The 21,294-nt window shown below is 35.3% G+C and overlaps 1 protein-coding gene across 1 annotated transcript; it reads left to right on the top strand.

Annotated features, from left to right (window-relative positions):
- Nucleotides 1-1,080: 1,080 nt before the first annotated feature.
- LOC133862864 (exocyst complex component SEC8) lies at nt 1,081-21,186 on the top strand. The gene is made up of 28 exons (XM_062298762.1): nt 1,081-1,227; nt 1,337-1,410; nt 1,854-1,945; nt 2,898-3,110; nt 3,492-3,665; nt 4,061-4,165; nt 4,952-5,061; nt 6,023-6,193; nt 6,384-6,561; nt 6,655-6,761; nt 7,604-7,911; nt 7,984-8,141; nt 8,286-8,401; nt 9,872-9,942; nt 10,146-10,276; nt 10,376-10,425; nt 11,392-11,492; nt 12,683-12,795; nt 12,993-13,104; nt 15,920-16,113; nt 16,388-16,473; nt 17,383-17,569; nt 17,691-17,768; nt 18,972-19,073; nt 19,196-19,270; nt 20,390-20,485; nt 20,570-20,619; nt 20,697-21,186. The coding sequence occupies exons 3-28, from the start codon at nt 1,904-1,906 to the stop codon at nt 20,782-20,784; spliced, it is 3,216 nt and encodes a 1,071-aa protein (XP_062154746.1). The 5' UTR covers nt 1,081-1,227; nt 1,337-1,410; nt 1,854-1,903; the 3' UTR covers nt 20,785-21,186.
- Nucleotides 21,187-21,294: the final 108 nt, after the last annotated feature.

Below are 21,294 nucleotides of genomic sequence, written 5' to 3'. Positions count from 1 at the left end.
CTTGATTCTGTCTATAATATATGTTTAAAGGATAAAGCCCAAAAGAACTACATTTTGCTATTATTCCTTGATGTTTTAACCCTCTCTTCTTTCTTTAAAAAAAAAATTAATTTTAAAAAATATATATTTTTTTTATATCATATCAATCACTTTTTATTTTTTTTTTCTTACATTTTTCAACATTTTTTATTTTTTTATGTCACATCAATTATTTTTTTATTTTTTTATGTCACATCAATTATTTTTTAACAACTTTTTTTACTTAGTTTTTTTTTTCTTCTACTTTATATTATATCAATAACTTTTTATTGATATTTAAAAAAAAAAACAAACTTCAAAAAATTTACCAAACAAGGCCGTGTTACTTGTTATCTCGTGAAGTGGTAAATTACTTTTTACCCATTTATCACAATTCTTAACTACAAAGACTGAAAATGCATTGTTTCCTCGAATCTGCGATAAAGTGGGGGGATATCCGACCCGTTCGAATGTATCCATTTTTAACGATATTACTAAAAATAAAGGGTTAAAGACATATTTAGTATATGTTAAAAATTTTATTTTTTAGTATCTTAATTTTATTTTACTTTACTAATAATATTTGAGTTTTGAGAAAATACTGACTTGACACTTCCGTCTATTTTTCCGTCCAAACTTTAACGGATAGCCGCATGTCAATTAATGAAGGTTGACACGTGGTAGAATATTAAAAATAAAAACTTTAATTATGGGAGGGTTTTGGCCCTGAGGGTCAAGAGGGTGACTGAGCTTGTCCAACCACCTTTTTTTTTAATGTTACATTAATTTTAAGGCCACCTTTTTTTATAATTTTTTTTTGTTTTATTTATTTTTAATTTTTAATTAATTTTTAAAGATTGTTATTTTTATATTGAGCCACATATCAACCCTACCTTGCAATTCGTTAAAATTTGAACGGAAAAATAACCGGAGAAATAAAGTTAATCTTTTTTTAAAATTCAAATATCATTTATAAAGAGAAATGAAATTGAGATTAAAAAAATAAAATTTTTAGACCATATGTACTAAATATTCATTTAATCTAAAAATAAAATAGAAAAAATACAACCGCCTCGTTAATCAGGAGTTCCTTCCGGGTACGGCTTTCTCAAATTTTCTTCTTCTATGCCAAGATTTTCATCTTCTTCTCCACTCGGCAATCAAAGAGATCCACTCCCGCGAGCTCAACCTCAGCTACGAGCTGAAAATGTAAAACCTAATTAACTAATCCCGTTCGGTTTTATTTTCGCCAAAATTTCCCTTTGTTATTTCGGTGATTTCTGAATTAGTCTTATGCTAATGCCATTAATCTTATCAGATTGTTTGAAGTACTAGGTGACGAGACTGTGCTGAATTGGTCGATTTTCGGTTCCCTCCGTGCTGGATCTAGAGGTATTTTTCTCGAATTTTACCCTCAGTTCGGTTACGTTTGAGAAAAGAAAGGACGAGAAAATTTGTTATTCTCTCTGTAGTTTTTATCTAACGTAGAAAATTCAACTCCAATTTCCTAAACAACCGTGTGGAGCTCAATTGACCGGACTTTTCAATTTCAAACATACACATACAGACACGAACATTCGTTTTTCATTTTATTTGCTAGCAAAATCAGCTTTGTCGAACATTTGGTCTCACAAAATATTAATTTATCTGTGTTATATTGTGGTCAGATTTGTGTTACACTGCTGTTAGAACTGTAATAATCTTGTTTTTAGTTATCTGTTGAATGCTTTAGGTGTACCAGGGCAATGCACTTTGCTCTTTTCTGATAACATTATTACTCTTATAAAAACGGTCCTAAGCCTAACATTATTCTGTTTGGATCAACCCTTTGCCAGGGTGAATTGAGTTTCGTTTCTACGGAGTCCGGTGAGGTGTAAAGGTCAAGATGGGGCTTTTTGATGGTTTGCCCGTGTCTCCCAATAAAGCAGTAAGTTCAATTTGCTTTATTTAAGGTTTTTATCACTAACATAAGTTGTACTTTCTTTAGAATTTGATTACTCCGTTGAATTTGTTTTTACTTAATAGAAGAAAAAAGAAAAGGCAGACTCAATGTCATTGAAATTGAATACATCAGAATCAGCACTGTCTTTTTCGTTTGCAAAAATTGGACTGAAAAGAATCACGATTTGGTATAGGACCTGATTTGACCCATGAATCTCATGGGAGAAGATGGAAGAAAATGAATTACTGAGGCTTGAAATAGTTCTCTCTTGAGGACTGTTTAGAGGTTTATATGAGGCAGAAAGGGAATTCTTCTCCCCTCTACTGTGTGGGTGCTAAGACTACTCGAAAAAGAATTACTGGGGCTTGAAATAGTTCTCTCTTGAGGACTGTTTAGAGGTTTATATGAGGCAGAAAGGGAATTCTTCTCCCCTCTACTGTGTGGGTGCTAAGACTAGTCGAAGAATTAAATGAATCAGTTTGCTTGACCGACCTGAGCCTTCAAGCCTCTAGTTCTTCTGATTTTGCTAGCATCCTTCCATGACAGGCTGACTGAAGGAAAATGCACCGGGATAATTATTTTCTGCTCCTTTTTTTGTTTTCCTTGCGAAACACTGATTTTAAGAACGCTAATGAGAGTGCAAAATGTTTCGTGGACAAAAATATTAATTATCGTTATACGATGCCCATGATTCTGGTGCATAGTAGTTATGCTTTAAGAACTGTAGCAACTGGCATGGTAGTCCTCTTTCAAGATGCGGGCATCAATATGCCAGTCACCATCTGATCATTTGTTATATTTTGACCTTATTATACTTATCAAAAAAAAAAAAAACTTATCAAAAAAATATTTTGACCTTATTATATATGCTACTATGATCATATGGTTTTGTATTTTTCTTCTTCTCATTGTCCCTGTTTGCTTATGGTAAATGCAGTATCTAAGGGAAGAGCTTTCTAGAATAGATGAGAGTTGGGCCGCTGCACGGTTTGATTCATTACCCCATGTCGTACACATTTTGACATCTAAAGATCGTGAAGGTGAAGTTCAGTTTTTAAAGGAGCAAAGTGACATTATTGAGGAGGTTGTGGATGAAGTAGTGCATGCTTATCACAGTGGCTTCAACAAAGCAATTCAAAATTATTCCCAGGTTTCTAACCAGTTTTCTCCTTGACTTTATACTTTCTTTTCTGGATGGTCTTCTTCATTCTGCGTGCATGCATGTGCGTGTTTTGTGGTGCGTTCACTGATCATATGATGGGATTCATGTGATGAACAAATAGATCATGCAGGAGCATTATGATATTTTACTTAGGCTGAGAGCAGTCCTTAATCATGTATTTAACTTATTTTTATAAGCATGATAATTTATTTTCTCCCGTAGTAGATATTTTTAAGTACTTTTGTGATGTAGCCTTTCAAATATTGATTTTTCTTTTCCCCAACTCCCTTGGGCACCCCCAGGGAATGAGAAAAGTCAGAGTTGCAGTTCCATTCTGTGTTGTAATTTCCTTTTTCTTTTTTGGTTCAGATCTTGCGATTGTTCAGCGAATCTACTGAAAGTATAGGTGTCTTAAAGGTTGATTTGGCTGAGGCAAAGACACGTCTTAGTGCCCGCAATAAGCAATTGCATCAGTTGTGGTATCGGTCAGTAACGTTGCGTCACATAATTTCCCTGTTAGATCAAATTGAGGGCATAGCTAAGGTTTGTCTATACCTATTTCCAGCTTTCAGATGATATCAGATTCAATAGCATGTGCATAATCTTGGTGAATGTTAAATTTCAATCACCTAATTCCATCAAAATGCTACAACTATGCCACTGTGCTTGAATTTTTTTGTACTTGAGTTACAGTTGCTATCTTATCCATATATAGAGGCAGGCATGCATGCATAAGTATGCACACATTTATGCATGCTATAGTATGTCCTGCCTAACTTGTTCTAACATTTGCTTTAAAAAAAAAAAAAAAAAGAACTTGTGTGCTGACCTTGCCACTTGTGAGTAGTACTACAGTTATGCTGTTTTGAATTATCTGCATGCCACACTTCTGGTGATTCTGCAAAACTTTCATCTTGTCTATTTGAAATTTGGCTCAGGTTCCAGCTCGTATTGAGAAGCTCATTGCTGACAAGCAGTTCTATGCTGCTGTTCAGTTGCATGTTCAATCAACACTGATGCTTGAGCGAGAGGGGCTTCAAACTGTTGGTTTTCTAACCTTTTGCTATCATATCCACTTCTGTAATGCCACAAGAAGTGTTTTATGTTCTTTTTCTTTCATTTTTTTTCCCAATTTTTATATAGCTTAGATTCCTTTATGATAAGTAATTGATCCCATGGGGAGGGGGAATGGGAGATTCATGGTTTTTGTGTAGCTTATATTCTATTAAAGTTACATCCAAATCCTCTATTTTATGGTTGGTGTCCGAAAACATTATAATTCATTGTATCTTGCAAGTTTCTAAGCCTTAGGTCATCAGCCCAATACTCATGGAGTTAAAGCATGATACTTTTTTTATCATCCCAAATTCCAGTAATCTGTCATATTATATATTACACACTAACCTTAGTTTTTTTTTCTTTTTTCTTCTTCTTCTTTTTCTTTCTTTTATTTATTTATTATTATTATTTTTAAACTGTAAGCTACTTTCATGTTTGCAAGATTTGGCAACACTATCTTGACCATGAAGATTGCAGTCTCTCTCATTGGCTCACGCATCTATTGAAAAGTTTCACCTTCGTACTATGTCTTTAAAGATAATCATTCTTTTATAAGTTAAAGACAAACATTCAGAAAATTACCTAGCAGCACTGTAGCTTTTTTTTTTTTCCTAGACATTTTACTGCGAAATAAGAAATTGTATTGTTATCATGCTTCCAAATGCTTCTTTTTGTCTTTTCACGTTGACGCTAGTACTGAGTTAAAATTAAGGATTGAACTTTTTAAGTGTTGTGCTTGCATCATAATTATTCTGGTTTATATGGCCCAGGTTGGTGCTCTTCAAGATGTCCGGTCAGAGCTGACAAAGTTGCGAGGAGTTCTTTTTTATAAAGTTTTGGAGGACTTGCATGCACATCTGTACAATAAAGGCGAATACAGGTATTTACTTTTGTTCTTAACTCTGACATTCATATCCTTCCGTACCTTAGGAATCCTATTTATATCAACTTCTATAGTTTTAATTTTCTTTTTGGGGTGCTGGGTGGTGTTTGGCATGTGGGCATGTGATGGGGTCACCAGACACGAGTCATAGATCACACCAGCCCATGACCTTGTGGTTGGCTGATTGAGGGCTGGATTATTATTGGGTTTTTATTAGTTTGCATTTTAGTTGTTTTATTGTTCATTTTTCAGATTGGTTGTAGCATTTTTATTTTGGGCTTTATGTTATTTTAGTAGATCATTAGCCCAACTGCCCAAGTACGATTAGAGTTAGGGTTAGGGTTTAATCCCTAGTTTCTTTAAACCTAATTTTCTATTGTATTGGTAGCTTTTGAGGAATTTAAATTTTGATTGACTGTTGTCGTCTATCTTTTCCCTTGTTTTTTTTTTTCCCCCAAGCTTCTTCTCTCTGGTTTCTTTTCTCTTCTCTTCTCAGCTTCTTCTTCTCTTCTTCTCTCTTCAAACTTTATTCTCAATTGCATGTTTGTCCTATATCACAATATACTATTGCCGGTGTTTCAGAGCTAGTCCAACCTGAAGCTGATATAAGTGTTTTTTTTTTTTTTTGGAATAAGTAGTTAGGGGGTTCGGAGGAAGAAGAAAGTCCTATGTGATTTTCCTTGTTCTGTTAGCATGCTACTTTCTGAGGCATATTGGTATTTTGAAGAAAATTTATGACGCTTTTAGTAAAGCTCTATTTATTGATATGTTTTTGTCCTTTTCCTTTTCCTTTTTCCTTTTTATTTGTTGGTGGTTTGGGGGCATAAGGGGTTTGCAGGTTGTGTTGTGTGATTATTATCACTAGAACCACAAATTTTCTGAAATACAATTTGAGATATTTGTTAAAAGGTATTGCTTTTATGAAATTTATTGCCTTTAAGTTGATTATATTCTGCAGCTCAGCTGCCTCAAGCATGGATGAAAGGGATGATGAAGTGCCAACGACCACAGCTTCATTTTCTGTGAATAATTCACAACCTCTATCTCGAAGAACCAGGTTACTGAAAGTTGACAGCCAGGTTGGTGTCCATGTGGATGGATCATATAGACCCAGTTCTGTTGATGGAGGGTAAGATTGGACAATTCTTTTTAACTGTGTTGGTGCAACTTTTATTATCTGTTTTTTGAGTTGTCTTTTTTAATCTATATTTGAACTGCTCCTTTTTCTTTATCGATACTTCTACTTATACCACATTTTTAGTTGATAGTCATTTTGAATTTTTTTCCCCATCTAAATATACCTCAGAATCTGCTTTCAGTTCATCTTTTGATGGCTATGACGAGGATGGTGCTTTGGAACTACATGATGATGCTACCTCAGATGGGCATAAGGCATCAATAAAAGTCAATGGTGGCGATGGTAATCTAAAGGATGTCAAAATTGTTCCTCGTCAAATGCCAACATGGCTTTCAAATTCCACTCCAGATGAATTTCTTGTAAGAAAATCTTATAATTACATCTCAAGTTTTCTTATGTGTTGCTATTCTCATCTTCTAGGCTGAAGTTTTGGGTTTTATAATTGGATGTAGGAAGCAATGAAAAAGGGTGACGCTCCACTTCATGTAAAATATTTGCAAACCATGGTTGAGTGTCTCTGCATGCTTGGCAAAGTTGCAGCTGCTGGTGCTATAATATGGTTTGTTGTCTGGCTGATATACTTCAATCTGACTCTGTATGAAGCATAGTTTTGAAAGAATTTCGTTTCTTCCAGTGGTGTCTTGGACAGAATCTCCATAAATAATTTTGTTATATATTAGCTCTCACTTCTAGAATATGGGACTTTCTTGTATTGTGTTTCTTTCTCCCCTTTTCCTTTAATTATTGGATTTGCTCCTGACCTTAATATATGTCGTTCTTGATATTTTTATTACTTGTTATATCCATAGTTATGTTATATTGGTGTTCACTGTTCTATATTATAAAGCATTGTCATCATATATGTAACTCTAATCATCCTCAATCACCATCTGAATAATCTTATGAATAGAGGGCATGCCATGTTAAATTAAATGCCTACTGAATATAGGATCAACTTCATTTACTGATTGTTAAATTTCTTGGTTTCCTAATTGTCCTGGATAGATTAAAAACTAGTACTGGGTACCTTGCTGAAGCATGGTGGGATGACGTCAATGAAGACTGTCTATCTAGCCTTCTGACTGATTTTGTGTCCGGTGATGCCATAACACTCTTGTGGCTGAGGCGAATGGATATGAATGTGAATTTGTATAGTGATTAAATTGGTTAACAATCTTAGTTTTGTTGAAACTGCATCTTGTTTCATGAACTGATTATGTACTACACTCAGATTTTCATATGTTTCTTTTTCCAAGTAGCCAACTCCATCTAGTTTGTGATAATGACTAAATTCTGTTGAATATGTGTATCTTATCTTTGAACTTATGGCATTTTCATTTTCATTTTTCTTCTGTTACTTTATGATGACATATAAACTTTATCCATTTTGTTTTGTAACAGCCAAAGATTGCGACCGGCAATACATGAGATTATCACATCCAAGATCAAAGCTCATGCAGAACTTGTTAATTCTTCAAGGTCTGGCATTGGTCAGGGTGACCGAACTGCAACTATAGGTCTTCATTTTATGAAAGGACAGTTAGGAAGCTTCCAGTTGCCAAAACAGAAGCGCCAGAATGGGATATCTCTGACTGGGACTTTTTTGGCGGTAAGCCCTGTCTCGCCTGTGATGTCTCCCACAGGAAAAGCACAGGCTTCCACGACGGAGGTTCTGGATTCAATCTTGGATACTGTTGTTCGGATATTTGGTGAGATACCTACTTTCTGATCTTTTACTTACTGTTAATGTTGAAACTAATTTCTCATTTTTAATTGTTCAGAGAATCATGTTGTTGTTGGAGAGATTCTGGAGTCAAAATCCACTCATTACACTGAAGTGAACACACCAAGGTCGATTTCGACAGATTGGAACCTCGATTCTGAAGCATCTCAAGTTACTGGGGGCTACAGCATTGGGTTCTCCTTGACAGTTTTGCAGGTAACCCTATCTGCTTTAAGTTGTTGACAATCTGGATGCCTGATATTAAATTTGAAAATCAATAAAAAATAAATAGCATTAATGAACTGGCATGATCCTTTCCCAACTTGTTTTTTTAACTTGTATTTCTTTAATGTGCCAAAGAGTGAATGCCAACAACTCATTTGTGAGATTCTGCGAGCAACTCCTGAAGCAGCGTCTGCAGATGCTGCCGTTCAAACGGCTAGACTTGCAAGCAAGGCCCCTTCCAAGGAAAAGAGGCAAGTGCCTTTAAATTCTTGTTCAGGTGTTTTTGATACATAGCTGTGTCCTATGTACGTATCAGAAACACTGATACGTACATAGGACACGGCTATGATTCGATACAGATACAGTGATGCAACAATTGTTGAAAAGTTATGATACGATATGCCAAAGATGTGACAATTAATTAGCTATTGAATAAATATTTTTAGATATATTTGAGGTTATTTCTAGCTTTAGAAGATAAATAACAGGTATGAAAGTGTTTGAAAAAATGTTTTATCTTATATCTGCGATGAAGTCATAATCACAAAAGAAAACCCATTCCATAAGTCCCTTTACATAGAAGGGCCCTTGGTATGATGTATTGTTCTCTGGGTTTTGTGGGCTGGTTCCTGTTAGGATGCTTGGGTTTCCTCCTAATTTTGGGTTTTGCAGGTTTTTTTTCTTTTCTCTTTTTTTTTTTTCTTCTTTTCTTTTTCTTTCTTCTTTCTTTTTCTGTTTTGGTGTATTTTTTTTATACTTGATGTATGCTTAGGGTTGCCTTTACGCTGTTTATAAAATTTCTCTGCTTACCTATCAAAAAAATAAGTTCCTTTACATAGAAGCCCAACCAAAATGGTTTAATAACATCATTTGGAGTGCTGAATCCATAGCTTCAGGGAGATAAAGTTGCTTCATGCCTCTCTCTCTCTCTGCAATTTCCCCTTGGAACACCTTCCATTGTGACAAACAGAGTCTAGAAGAGAACAAATTGGGACTTGAAACCCTAGAAATTTGCCTGTTCAACTTGCCATGCAGCCTAGACTGAAAACCATTATTTCATGTCCTTGTCATGGAATCCAACATAGAAAGGCTGATCTCAACTATATGCAACTGCATGCGCTGCAAACTTATAATTGGAAAGTCAAAAGGACAAGTTCTCATCAACTTATCTAGATAATATTGAAGCCACTGCAGAGTAAATTTGTGACTGCACTGATGCTTTTATTTATTTATCATTATTATTATTATTTATTAATAATGAAGCTCAGTTGGATGTTTATTCTTTTCCTCGCAAAATTTTAACAATGGGAATTTGTTGGTAAACTTTTATATGTTCCACTGTTGGTTGAAGTCTCTCCGTCATTTTAATTAACATATCAAAAGGACTCCTGATTCCTTCATTTTCAGATGCTGACCTGATTCACTGTGTGGGTGCTTTATCTTTGAAGTCAATATGTTGCTTGACATGTTTTTAATATAACTTATACTGAAATTCTGACAATCATTACTTTTTGGTCACTGGGATGTGAAGGAAAGTTTGTGTATGTAGGGGTATTATTATTTTACATATAGGCTGCATGGTAGCTTGCTACATCTAGTTTACTTTTCTTAGATATAATTAGAATTGTTTCATTTAATTCTCACTTTTTTTTTTGGTAAGTCATGTAATTCTCATTTTTTTCTTGCACAATCATGTAATATTTCATGCTGATGGGTAACAGGGACCGGTCAGAAGATGGTCTTACCTTTGCTTTTCGTTTCACAGATGCTACAATATCCATTCCTAACCAGGGTATGCTGAAGATGCATTACTTACATTTCCTGCATTGATTCTCATTGTATAAGTTGGATTTAGTTTCCAATTCTTTTTAATTTTATCAATTTTTATGGGATCCTTGAATTTCCCTATTCTATTGTTGATTTTATCAATTTTAACGGGATCCTTGAATTACCACAAAAATTATCTCATTTATGGTATCCTTGATTCCTAAGCAGGAGTTGACCTCATTCGCCAGGGATGGAGTCGGAGGGGTCCTAATGTATCACAAGAAGGTTATGGGTCTGCAACTGTCTTGCCTGAGCAGGGCATTTATCTAGCAGCATCTGTATACCGACCCGTGCTTCAGGTTCTGGACTGTCATATATCCATGCTACCAATGTGAAATATATTATCTTTGCATAACAGGTTCTGTAGTTGGCCTTTTCTGATCTGATGTGATCTGCAGTTCACAGATAAGGTTGCTTCAATGCTGCCGAAAAAGTATGCCCAGCTTGGGTATGCTCAAAACTCTTGAACTCTTTCCTTGTTCAGTGATCTGATTTTACATAAAATCACCTCATTGCATGAAATATACAAAGCACAACTCCCCTTCCCCTGTAACACCCTTGTCCCACATTGGGAAGAGGACAAGTATGTTAAAGTATTGATTAATGTTAAATTTACCTTTTCCTATCAATTTAAGCTTTTGGGACAAGTGGTAATTTAATATGGTATCAGAGCCAGAGATCATGAGTTCGAATCTTAATTCCGTCAATTTACCCCCTTATTTTAATTAAAATATTCCACATGTTGGGTCTCATCTATTAAAAGAGAGTTTGATCTCACACGTGAGGGGTAGTGTTAAAGTATTGATTAATGATTAAATTTAGGTCTTTCTATCCGCTTAAGCTTTTGGAATAAGTAGTAATTTAACAGAGTAGCCCATATACAGTGAGTGATTTATAAAGATAGTCATGAGTGTTAAGTCCCACATTACCTAGGTAGAAAAATTGGACTTTATAAGGAATTCTAAGGAAGCTCTAAATTGACTAGTCCTTTTGGAGTGATAGTGCAGATATGGCTAGTGCTTTTTCCTGGGTCGTTACATTCCCCTTCCCTTAGGGTCGATTCCTTTTTTTATTTTTATTTTTTTAAAAAAAAGAATTGTTAGGAAGCCTTTAACTTTTGTCTTACTATTTCTGTCTTTTGCCTGATTTTCTCACTTCTTCCTTAACTGTAATTGGAATAGTGCTTTGCATTAGAAGTGAAATGTGGTGGTGGAAGAATGTGTCTTGACATAATACTTTAATCTATGTTTCTTATTGTGGTAAAGTTTCAACCTAAGTTCTTGTAGTGTGCTAGTCATGTTTTGACTGATTACCAAATGCTGAAGAAAAGCTGTAAATTCAGTGTTGTGATCCCTGTTTGTTTTCCTGGTTCCATACTGATGTGCATTTGAATTCTTAACTTCTAAAACTGCAGGAACGATGGATTGCTTGCTTTTGTGGAAAACTTCGTGAAGGACCACTTTTTACCAACTATGTTTGTAGACTACCGAAAAAGTGTACAACAAGCTATATCAAGCAAGTTCTCTAAACTATTTTAACTTGGTCTTTTCTTCTTCTTCTTTTCTTTCCCAGTTAGCTTTAGTAGCCTGAAACTATAAATCAAATTGTTTGACTCATTGTAAAGGAGCTAGCTTTATCTTATTCGAAATGTTTTAAGAGGCTATGGCATCAATTCCCAAGGCCCACTGAGTTAACATCTGTTAACTATTGTCTTACTCGTAGTTGTGTGCCATAGGCTTATAGCATCATAGATATCTGTCACTTTTACCTCAAAGACATTTTCTTTTAGTAAGTGAAGTATTCTTTTTTGAGAAAAGGGCAAAGCTCAAGTACACGTGTCATACGCAAAAGTCGCAACTCCGATGTGATAAATCTGATACTAACACTGGAGGAATCAAAAACATTAAAAGAAAAAAAAAAGTGGAACTAAATCTGGGTGGAATCAAATGTCGAGTAAAACAATTTAATAAACCCCATCTTGTGCTTATATAGGGTAATCTTAACACCCTGGAAAGCTCTACCATTGTGCCTATTCAGAATTATTTACATGAATCATTGCCGTATGAGCAACCCTCTCTGTCCTTTCCCTGCCACCACTCTCCAAATTAAACAACTCAAGCACAAATGGAGGCATAACCCAATTTGCACTGAATACCACAATTTGCTGGCCTTGTAACAATGAAGCAGCAGGTGATCTATAGACTCCACTCCTACCTTGGATATTTAGCTCCAGCTATCAGTAAAGTGTCTTGTTTCAAAACTTTCCAGTGTTAATATTCTCCCTGGAGATAGTCTAACCAAATTAGGCCACCATAGAAGTAACACCTACCCGCCTAATACTCTTCTGAGTTATAAATATGAAATCCAGTGTCTGTAAACAAGAAGAAAAGTTAAACCTTTAGGTTTCATCACTAGTCTATGATTGGAAAAGGTCATTGTGCGACACTGCATGTTTATGTTGTTTTTGACATTTGAAGCTATAGAAGTTGCAGAAAGAATGAAACACCTGTACGCTATAACCATAAAGAGAATATTTTTTTTTTCTCTTTGTTATAACTCCACATGCATTTAGGATTAGGACAGTGTGTATGCTAGTTGGATGAGTCATTGAGAGATTGTTGAATGATGCCTATGTTCGTATTAATCTTTTGGCTGTGTCCTTTTTCTGCAGAAAAAAGATCTTATTTCTGTGAGTAATCTTGTAGGTCCAGCTGCATTTCGGCCAAGGGCACATACTGCTGCTACTTATACTCCATTGGTTGAGAAGGGTAGACCGGTCTTGCAGGGGCTTTTGGCTATAGATTTCTTAGCAAAGGAGGCAAGTTAACTTATGTTTCCCATCTTAAAAGAAAGGGATTTTTGCCCCCAATACTCTGCACAATCAGTGGGATTCACAAGATTTGGGCTGTATAGCCACTAGTGTCGCTGGCTCTATTCTGAATATCTGTTTAACATTTTTTTGTAAGTTATTTATGGTATTTTGACTATCTAATTTGAAGTTATAACTTATTATAGGTGCTTGGTTGGGCTCAAGCAATGCCTAAATTTGCCGGTGACCTTGTGAAGTATGTGCAGACTTTCCTTGAGCGCACATATGAAAGATGTCGTACTTCATACATGGAGGCATGTGGTTTCCTATTTTCTCTCCTTTTGGCTCAGCACATTATTGCTATATTGTTTTTAGTTATCTTATTTTTTCCCTCCATTATTTTCATAATGAGTTGATTGGTTTGTGCTTTAGGCCACATGATTTTAACAGGAATAGAACTCATGGTTGACATAATTTATCATTAACCATAGCTTTTTAATGTGCCAATAAGGAATCCCCAAAGTTCCATTGTGTGACTTATCAGCTCTTAATAAAAAAAAGTTGTATGATTTGTATGTTTGAATGATTATAGTTAATTTGGATTTTATTCCTTTTTGTAATTGCGTATAGCTTGCAAAGTGCTCCCATACATTCATGTGGAACTTAGTTTTTGTTGCCTCGCAGTCTTTAATTCATTCATCAACATGAATTTTTATGCCTTAGGAAAACATTTTCTCCTTCGTTTTTCTTTAGCTTCCCTAACTCCATTTTTTCCCCTTGAAAGTTTCTAAGGAGGTTGGGGGTTCTTTTGGGGTTGGTTTGTGGAAAAGCATTAGGAGGGGATGTGATGACTTTGCTGCGCATGTGAGATATGAGATCGGGAGTGGCTCGAAAGTCTTGTTTTGGCATGATGTTTGGTGTGGGGATATTCCTTTGAAGACCCTTTTTCCTGAGTTGTTTCTTATTGCTAGAAGAAAGGATGCTTGGGTGGAGGATATTATGCAGAGACAAAATGGCATCATCTCATGGAATATATTGTTTGCTCGCCCTGTTCATGATTGGGAGGTCGAAGCGGTTAGTAGGTTTTTTGGGATTTTGTACAACTTCAAAGTTAGCAGCGAGGGAGAGGATAAGTTGTGTTGGGTGCCAGCCAGTAAGAAATCTTTCGAGGTAAAGTCCTACTATCAATTGATGTCGAGTCCTCCTCAGTTCTTTTTTCCTTGGAAAAGTATTTGGAAAGTCAATGTTCCCCCGAGAGTGGCTTTCTTTGTTTGGACGGCTACTCTAGGGAAATCTTTAACTTTGGATAATCTTCGTAAGAGAAACTTTATCATATTGGATTGGTGCTATATGTGTAAATCTGCTGGAGAATCCATTGATCATTTATTTCTGCATTGTATGATGGCTTCTGAATTATGGAGGGCACTCTTGCAATTGTTTGGGGTGGAGTGGGTGATGCCGAAGTCGGTGAAAGTCATGTTGGGGGTTTGGAGGGGCCAGAAGGGTAATAGGACTTCGTTACAGTTTTGGCGTATGGCTCCGTTGTGTTTGATGTGGTGCATCTGGAGAGAACGGAATGCTCGCTGCTTTGAAGATTGTGAGATGGATGCCTCGAATCTGAAGAGAAAGATGTTCCAAATGTTGTATTTGTGGAGGGATAGATTTATTTCTTTGCAGGATTGTTCCTATTGTGAATTTTTAGATAGTTGTTCTCTTTCCCCCTTACCTTAGGGGTCCCTTGTATACTTCCTGTGTACTTTGGGTTGCGCCCCTTTGCGCCTTTTCTATAAATTTTACTTATCAAAAAAAAAAAAAAAAAAAAAAAAATATATATATATATATATATTTTTTTTTTTCGTTAGATAATAATTAAATTCCTTTATTCTGTTTCATACAACTTATTACCGTACTTTCATTTTCATCAAATGTTAGATAAAAGTTCCTCTTATTTCCTTAATGTCATCATCCTTCCCCCATACTCTCACAACTCTTGCCTTTCCCTCATCTAGCATTTTGGCTGGCTTTTATCCTCATCCTTTGTAAACTTGTTAATTTTATGCTAGTTCTACCCTTGGCTTGCCCCTATACTCCACTTGTGTCTTAGGTTGTGATTCTGCAGCATCTGACATGAATGTGATGCTGTTCAGCCATCAAAACCAGATGCCTTTCACCCTATCCTTTTTATGCAACTCAACAATACAAATCTTCTATGCCTTCATTATAGTTGTGTTACTTATGGTATTTGCTCTAAAAGCGCTGTTTACATCTTTGAAAATTGCCTTGTGATACAAGATTTCTAATAGGTGAATTTTTTATTGCCATTTCTAAATCTAATTATTTCACCACCAGATATGACTGCTGATTCTGTTTGATACTATAAACGTGCCTGATTTCCATCTAGTATATTAGTGATTAGACCATCAGTTCCTTTGGATATATTCCATTTTTAGCTCTAGGTCATTTTCCTTCTAAATTCCACTGCTTTAATATTCACTTTTTATCTTTTCTCTCTCCTCTATATCTTTTGGTACTTTATTTTTATCCCTCTAACCTATGTTGATACTAAAAAAGACACTATATGATAGCTTATCAAAGAGAGAAGAAATGTTCTCAACATATGATAATTGTGAGGTATTGATGCTAAATTGGCATTTAGATAAATTAATCAATATTCCATTACAGTTTTGACATTGCATAATGTTTGTGCTAGATGTATTTCTAGATAAATGTTTTCACATTTGGTGCACATTTAAGTCATTGGTTATAATTGCATTAGTAAATTAGTTTATATAAAGGTAAGACTGGACTACTTGCTATTAATGCAAGTACAATATTGGATTAAGAAACAATGCACGTTTCAGTGCATTATTTTATATAGGTAAGTACTCATACATATGCGTAAATTCAATCCTCATGCTATATTATGCTAGAAAATTGAAATAAATCGTAGTTGGCAATAATAAAAAACCTTTTGAAGAGATGGCTCATAAGCGGTGCACAGCATGTGGAGTCACTTTTTCAATCATTAACTTTCAACTTCTAGGTGGACAATGAGTCACAGTGTACTCGATTTGTGAACTTTTGAAGAAACTTTATTACTTTTCAAAAATGTTTTGCATAATGTTTCAGGCAGTGCTTGAGAAGCAGAGTTATATGCTCATTGGGAGGCATGATATTGAGAAATTGATGCGACTTGATCCAGCAAGTTCTTGTTTACCAAATCCACTCGGTCAGTCAAACATGGACAACAATGTCTCTGATGCTGAAAGCATTGAGGTTGAACTGGAGCTTAGCGACTTATTGTTGGCTTTGCGTCCCATTAAGCAGGTCCTTCTATGGCCATTTGAAACCACAAGTTATTTATTTGAACTATTAATTTGTGTTCTTATTTTGGGCTATTGATTTTCCTCCAGTAGTAATAATAATAACTAATAAGAAAAAAAATCCTCCAGTAAAGAACAGTTGTATTTCAACTTCTGTAAAAATATTTAAGTATGTGAAATCTTGCTGGTGAATTGATCCTCACCGTACTGAAGTGCTAATGAACACAGGAGTATCAGGATTATATATTGATATTTCTTCTTTATTTTCTCTTGTGCAGGAGAATTTAATTCGTGATGATAACAAAATAATTTTGCTGGCATCCCTTAGTGATTCATTGGAGTATGTTGCAGACTCAATTGAAAGGTAAGTTCTCTCATAGTCACAAATTATGCTGGAAGTCTTTTGTGCGGCCTAATATTAGTATGAACAGAAGGCTTTGTGTTGTTTCCATATTCCCAGAATGTCTTTATGTTTGCACACAACAAATGTTTGTCTGTAAGGGTTTTTATGTGTGTGTGGAGAGAGAGAGAGAGAGAGAGAGAGAGAGAGAGAGAGAGAGAGAGAGAGAGAGAGAGAGAGAGAGTTTAATTATCTTTGAGTTTATGTAAATAAGAATCTGTCGACTGCAAAGCATGCAGGAGATACATCTTCTGTTAGTTTTAAAAAATTATAGGCATAGTTTTTCTCTTTGAGAGATGATAACAGGGCTGGAAAAAATGTACAAGATGCAGAGGAAAGGACAATAACAAGAACTATATTTGCATATAAATGCCAGAAATAACCCATAGGAACTCCATGAAATGGTTTAGACAAGAAAATCAACTGGCAACCACATTAGTGATGTTAGTATCACTTTACCTCGTTTCCCTAGCTGTAAAAGTCTTACTTTTCCTTTCCTTCTGAAGTGTTTAAGCACATGGCAAAATACTTATATCTTACTTATACTTTAAGAACATGGCATCACTGAAAGAACCATGATTGTTTTTCCTTGTATGTCTCTATCAAGTTCGATGCTGTGGCATATTTCATGCCATCCCATCTGCGCTTTTTAATGATATGAGATTACTTTAAAAAAAAAAAAAAAAATCATGCCATCAACTGAGTGCAATCACGTAAAGAACTTTTATTTTGCTAATAATGTTCTTGTTGCAACCAATTTTATGTAACTGTGCACATTATATAAATTAATAAAACTACTGCCTTTCTGAAACTTCTTAGTAGTTAATTATTTTCAATAGCTTGAATGAATTACATATCTCATGCTAAATACAGGCTTGGGCAAACAAACTCAAGACAATCAAATCAAGTAGAGGAAAATCCTAAGCACCGTCATACTCGAACAAGCAGTGCACCTATTAGGGATCTGGCATCATTTGCTGATGAGTACAGGAAATTAGCAATTGACTGTCTTAAGGTTTTACGTGTAGAGATGCAGTTGGAGACGATTTTCCATATGCAGGTTTGTAAAACTTGTGTAATTAATATATACTTTGTCTTAATGGGAATAGATACAATATAAAGGTCTTGAAAGTGAAAACACTAGAAATATCTTCAGCTCCCGAGCATTATGATTTAAACAGGAAATGACAAATAGGCAATATTTGGAGGACCAAGATGCTGAAGAGCCAGATGACTTTATTATTTCACTCACAGCCCAGGTCAGTATTTTTATCTCTAGCTTTTATTTATGTTTACAATAGTAAATTTGCTGTTGGCCTACTCAAAAGATTTTTATTTGATTATTTTTACCACACTTATTGGAGTGGGGAAGGCTTCCAAAAGATATAAAATGTGGATATTCCAATATGATAATATTAAAAATACTTGGGATACTGATTTTTAGGATGTGGAGTCTTCAGTTGGGGCTATTTGTAGAAAGGTGCTTAATTTGTTATATCTTTGGGTGTCGGCGCATAGCCCGGGTAGTTTGTTGTTCGCTGACTTTTTACTTTCGTGTTCTTTCATTTCCTCTGTTTAGGGGCATTTTTGTATACTTCCTGTGTACTAAGGTTGCGCCCCTCTGCGCTTTTTATTGAATTCTTACTTATCAAAAAAAAAATACTTGGGATACATTTTAAGTAAATTGTTAATTTTTATATATTAGTAACCTATTGTTGAACTGATTTTTTTCCCTATAGTTCTACGATATACTAATTTGGTCAAATAGTTAATTTAGTCATGGGAGCATCAACAATTCTTTAGTAGAAAAAACGTACTCATAAATATTTTTCTTTGTTTTTACTTGCAATTGCATTCCTTTAACAAAATCAGCAGCATGGAGGACCTTAAGTACACATATATTGGCATCTGAGAATCCACATGCATGGCAGTTCTATTGCAAATGATCAAGTGTTTTTCTGCATCTTGTTGCAGAGACAAGAAGTTGTGTACAAAAAAGAAAAAAAGAAAAAAGACTTGGGGTGGAAAAATTTTAACTTTTCAGAGGAACAAACATAGATCTTATAATCTCAAATGAGATTTTAACAACTTTTTTGTGCAGCTAAGTTGACAAGAAACCAAATATTTTATTTATTTTTTTTTGTTCTAATATGGAAAAGAAAGCATGGTCAATGTCTCTAATTTTGACATTTTCTCTTTCCTAGTGGATGAGCCTTCAATTGCATAGACTTGACTGAACCCTAACCCAATCTAATTGGGGTTGGTTGCATCAATTATTTTTGTCTTCAAATTGAATGAATAACTTTCTTCTTTCTTGACAAGGAGTGATACATTAGAAACAAATTTTATGCAAGGATGATTATAGGAACATATATATTTTTGAATCCCATTAAATTATGTTCACTGAGTGTCATATTCTCTTGGAAGCAATCTTACATGTCTTTCCTACTTTGTACCAATAGATAACACGTAGGGATGAGGCAATGGCACCTTTTGTTGCAAGTTCAAAGCGCAATTACATATTTGGTGGAATTTGTAGCATTGCGGCCACTGCATCCATCAAGGTTCGCATGCACTGATTTTGGGTTAGATTTTAATGATCTTTTGGACTTCCATATGTTTATGTTTCCCATGCAATGTTTTGTCTCTTGTTCACTGCTGATGAGAAAGGGCAATGTCTGCTTAGGCTTTGGCTGATATGAAATCCATCAACCTCTTTGGGGTTCAGCAGATATGCCGGAATTCAATTGCCCTAGAACAGGTAAATTTTGTTCCGGATAGGTTGCCTTTCAGTTCTCCAAAACTGATTAGAGTGACATAAAATTTTCTCAGGAGCAAATTTATTTCTTTTGATACTTTTATTTGTTCTCATGTTTAAGAAAAATGGTATTGATGCGGTGAGCATCAGTTTACCTATTATCTTAAGCTAGCTCTTCCTTGACCTTCTGTGTCCTTTATAATATCCCTATGGAAGCAATTCAATAAGTGGAATGCGAGAACAAAGAAAGGAAGATTGTTCCTTCTTGCCTTTTTTGGTGCCTGTGGAAGGAATGGAATGAAAGAAACTTCAAGGACAAAGAAAAGATGATTAAGGAGTTCAGAATTTTTTATTTAATTATTCTTTGTTCTCTTGGACTGTTGCGTTCCTAGCTCCCTTAGTGATTAACTTTCATGATTTTCTTGTTCTTTTTTCTTCTACGCCTTGTCGCTTTTCTTGTATATTTCCTGTGTACTTGTCTGTGGTTTGCATTTTTTAATGATATTTTTCCTACTTATCAAATAAAAAAAAAAAAAAGTGGAATGTGAGACAAGGTCCCTCTAGCAAATTCAAAGGGGTAAACTTAAGCTTCATCTTTTCTTCTTTTTGAGGTAGATAATGAGGCTCTTTTGAGTGAGTAGTTTGACCCGTAAAGTTATATTGTGTTCCATGTGTTCCAGAAAAATGAGTCTTAATGTTGAAAATTTGACACCTTCACATTTACCCTAATTTTTATTCATGTTTATCTTTAACAGAATGATGGAATAAGATTTGGCCCTCTCAGGTGTAGAAATGCACGAGGCAATGCAATTCCCTCTGTTGAAATGGTTGTACGAGTCGTAACTGCATAAATAATGTGATGGATTTCCTCTCTGCCAATCACATGGTGAAGGCTATTAGCCGTTCCTTAGATGCAACCAGTTGGCCTTCCTAGATATAGGCATCATTTAATAAAAGGTTGACATTTGCTGGGGGCCAATGGCTAAATATCTTTAGAACTAGGATGGTTATGTACTCTCATCCTTAAGGCCAACCCAAAATTATGCAAATGAGGCTTGTTGGTTTTCATTTTGATTTTACGATACAATGCTACATTCTACATTACTTTTATTGGCATTACAGGCCCTGGCAGCTATCCCATCGATTAAAAGTGAAGCTGTCCAACAGAGATTAGATCATGTCCGTACTTACTATGAACTTCTAAACATGCCATTTGAGGCAAGTCATCTGAACTTGATATTTTCTTGCTTTTAAGTAGTTGTGTTGCCACCAGTGATCAGCGTTTGCAGTTAATGTTTACAGGCCTTGCTAGCCTTCATCATGGAGCACGAGCGCTTGTTTACAGCTCCAGAGTGAGTTGATATGACTTACAGCTTAGTTGGAATACCTTGTATAGTTGGTGAATGACATGTCACATTATCTTTGACAGGTATGCTAATCTTCTAAAGGTCCAGGTCCCCGGGAGGGAGATTCCTGACGATGCACAAGATCGTGTATCGGATATTCTACTCCATTAGCTTTCCCGTTTCTGGATGTGAATTGAAATGTTACGTATCAAGCTGTAAGGGTTCGTTGTTTTGGATGTCGCATGTTGCTGGTATGCGTTTAAGAGACGATTGTTATTTCTTAAGAAGGCTGATGCTGCGATGGGATGTAGATGCCACTCCCAAGGAAGTCACCAGTCGTGTAGTATAATTTTGTGCCTTGTCCGTGGTTCAGTTGGTTTTGAGTGATTAGTGTTTGCATTTGTTATTATAATTTATTCATGTGTAGTATCAATTTTGGGCGCTAGCTTATGTTATTATAATTTATTCATGTGAAGCTTCGGTTTAGCAATGATTAGAACAAATAGCAACTCCGATGTATATTTCTGATGCTGATTATTATTTGTAAATCGTTCAAAATATTTTTCACAACCACTTCCAGACCCCAGTTTATCCAAACTAGTTATGAGGATAAAGTGAAATCACCCATAGCTTGGTAGTGTTTCCTGTGAAGATAGGAGCTGATATGCTTGTGATCCTAAT

Source organism: Alnus glutinosa, chromosome 3, assembly GCF_958979055.1.
Source record: "Alnus glutinosa chromosome 3, dhAlnGlut1.1, whole genome shotgun sequence".
NCBI lineage: Eukaryota > Viridiplantae > Streptophyta > Magnoliopsida > Fagales > Betulaceae > Alnus > Alnus glutinosa.
The sequence above is the reverse complement of the archived record's forward strand: the minus strand, read 5'-3'. Positions and strand labels throughout refer to the sequence as shown.

Bases quoted from the DNA above. Each gene is read 5' to 3' on its own strand.
- LOC133862864 (XM_062298762.1), top strand. From the start codon at position 1,904: ATGGGGCTTTTTGATGGTTTGCCCGTGTCTCCCAATAAAGCA. The intron at 10,277-10,375 runs GTTCTGGACTGT...TGTGATCTGCAG, and splicing joins TATACCGACCCGTGCTTCAG to TTCACAGATAAGGTTGCTTC. The intron at 13,105-15,919 runs GTGGTTTCCTAT...TGTTTCAGGCAG, and splicing joins TACTTCATACATGGAGGCAT to TGCTTGAGAAGCAGAGTTAT.